Raw genomic sequence first — 2500 nt, 5'->3', positions numbered from 1 at the left:
ATCAACTTAACTTACAACTTTACGAAATATCACTAGATATTTGTAACGTAAATTTCCATTATCATATAAAAATATGCAAGATTCGCATCACTTGGTGTGGACTTGATTTCCTTATGATGAATATTACTGGTAACTGGTAACTAATTACTGCTAACTGTGTACACTTAACAAATAAAATCATAAAAATACAAAATTTTAAGTTATCACATACCAGCTTTACAAAACTCAAAACAAAGGAAATATTTGGCTTCACTTCTGGGTGTGGTCCTTACAACCTTTACAACATTTTCATTAAATAAAAAACAAAAAGTATAAAAAAGAAAGAAAAAAAAATGGAAATCTTAATCAGCATCATCAAACTGTCCCGTTTCCATAGCGTCGTCGTCCTCAATGCCGTTCCGAGCTGTTCGCCCTTCAGCCATGCCTCCTACAAATGGCCCATCTTCGAGGTCTGTTGGCCAAAAAGATGAATGTACATAGCATTTCACTTTCATCAATTATGAATTTGCATAACATTTCATTTTCATCAATGATGAATTTGCATAACAATTCACTTTCATCAATTATGAATATGCGTAACATTTTGCTTCCATCACCATTTTTCCATTTACACTAAACAAAAATCTTAAACAATAGTGTGACTTGCCTCCCTCCATGGCATCCTCATAAACGCCATGAACGTCGTCGCCATTCTCGTTGACTTCATATTCTCCTTCATCCTCCTCCTCTTCCCCGATTTCTGCAAATGAGATAAGCTTTGATGATTGCAGAGACGGAGACGTAGAGCACACCAGTGATAATGGAACACAGTATAGATAAAGAAAAATGGAAAGAGACCACGAAGAAGTACAAGAACAAGAAAAAGAGGGACGGGGGGAGGAAAAAAGAATGCAAGCAAGAGGTAGAAAAAAGAAAAGGAAGAGGAAGGAGAAGAAGAGAAATAGACGAATATGAAAAGGGGTTGGAGGAAGCACATAGACAAGAAACATTAACCCACTGCCGATGGGGATGGCATTTGCATACATGCCATGGCCATTGTGATTTAAGTTTAATAACTGCGTTTATACATAGATGTGTCCACAAGGGATTAGCCACTAAGGAGTCAGTTACTATAACAAATGCTTACGATTTTCCTTGATTTTTAGAAATATTATTTATGTTTTATTGTTATTAACATTATCAATACTTTATGGTAATGGTAATATCAATTACAATAATAACAGTATCGATATTAAATATTTTTAGAGAGAAATATTCTTCCCTAAAATCAAGGGGTAATCAGACACAGCCACTATAAGGTCAACTAACAGACTCCTTAGTGGCCAAGCACGTGTGGAGTCATCTCCATGTAAAACAGAGGATATTACACATTCCCGGGAAAACCTGTTTTAAGAAGAGAAAAACATTTAACATTTCCCTCTCTCTTGATTTATAAAGGACACTATATACAGTTAAAATAAACAGAAAGACATGACCTATCAAGAATGGCCAGGTATGAACTGTATTCACGTTGACAAATGTAGAAAAGGTATGAATGAGAATGAATATCTTCACAATACAAGAGATATATTTGACTGCTTTTGATAATATCTTCATCAGAGATACATATTTCTGACAAAGATATAATCGAAACCGGTCAAATGCATCACTTGTATTGTGAAGATATTCTTATTCATACCTATTCTACAATGGCCAAGTAAAAAGAAGCTTTTCGAGAGGTTGAATTTTATTCTATCTGATTTTATTAATCATAATCTATGAATTGGCTGGGTTCAAATCACATTTTATTTCATTTTATTGGATTGTGTGTGTGTATGTATGCATATATATATATATATATATATATATATATATATATATATATATATATATATATATATATATATTTTTTTTTTTTTTTTTTTTTTTTTTTTTTTTTTTTTTCTTTTTTCTTTTTTTTTTCTTTTTTTTTTCTCACTCTCTCTCTCACTCTCACTCTCACTCTCTACTCTCTACTCTCTCTCTCTCTCTCTCTCTCTCTCTCTCTCTCTCTCTCTCTCTCTCTCACTCTCACTCTCACTCTCACTCTCACTCTCACTTTTTTTTCTTCTTTTTCTTTCCAACTGACTGATATTATGAAAAATAATAAGCAGAATTATTGTTAAGACAGAAAATAGAAAAAAAAAAAAACACTGAAGAAAAAGAGGAAGAAGAAAAAGAAGAAAAGTAGACGGTAAATTGCAATGATATCAATATCTAAAAAAATGGAATGGTCACTCAAAAATCTTCATAACCAAAATAAGGTGACTAGGGACATAAACATTAATCATAACATGAATTCAAGACAAACTTCAGAGAAATTTAATGCAAATTAGTGGATTTGCATACACATATGCCCTTTCACTTACTCAAAATTACTCATTCTTGAATAAAGTCCATATTTCACAACTTTCTCCAAAAGTTAATTTAGTAAAATTCTGATTGCTTACCATGCAAAGAAATCCACGCAACTATTGATACC

General features: G+C 32.4%; 1 protein-coding gene across 1 annotated transcript in view; it reads right to left on the bottom strand.

The window, feature by feature from the left end:
* LOC119583732 (methylosome subunit pICln-like) overlaps positions 1–2500 on the bottom strand; it is a 9569-nt gene that overhangs the window by 49 nt on the left and 7020 nt on the right. Inside the window, exons 4-5 of the mRNA XM_037932384.1 lie at positions 647–739; positions 1–451 (exon numbers count right to left, since the gene is read on the bottom strand). The exon at positions 1–451 is cut by the window's left edge and continues 49 nt beyond it. Coding sequence (XP_037788312.1) covers positions 342–451; positions 647–739 — 203 coding nt within the window. The 3' untranslated portion in view covers positions 1–341. The remainder of the gene's footprint in view (positions 452–646; positions 740–2500) is intronic.

This window comes from Penaeus monodon, chromosome 17 (genome assembly GCF_015228065.2).
Source record: "Penaeus monodon isolate SGIC_2016 chromosome 17, NSTDA_Pmon_1, whole genome shotgun sequence".
Classification (NCBI taxonomy): domain Eukaryota; kingdom Metazoa; phylum Arthropoda; class Malacostraca; order Decapoda; family Penaeidae; genus Penaeus; species Penaeus monodon.
Note: the sequence above shows the minus strand (reverse complement) of the source record. Positions and strands in the feature narration are given on the sequence as shown.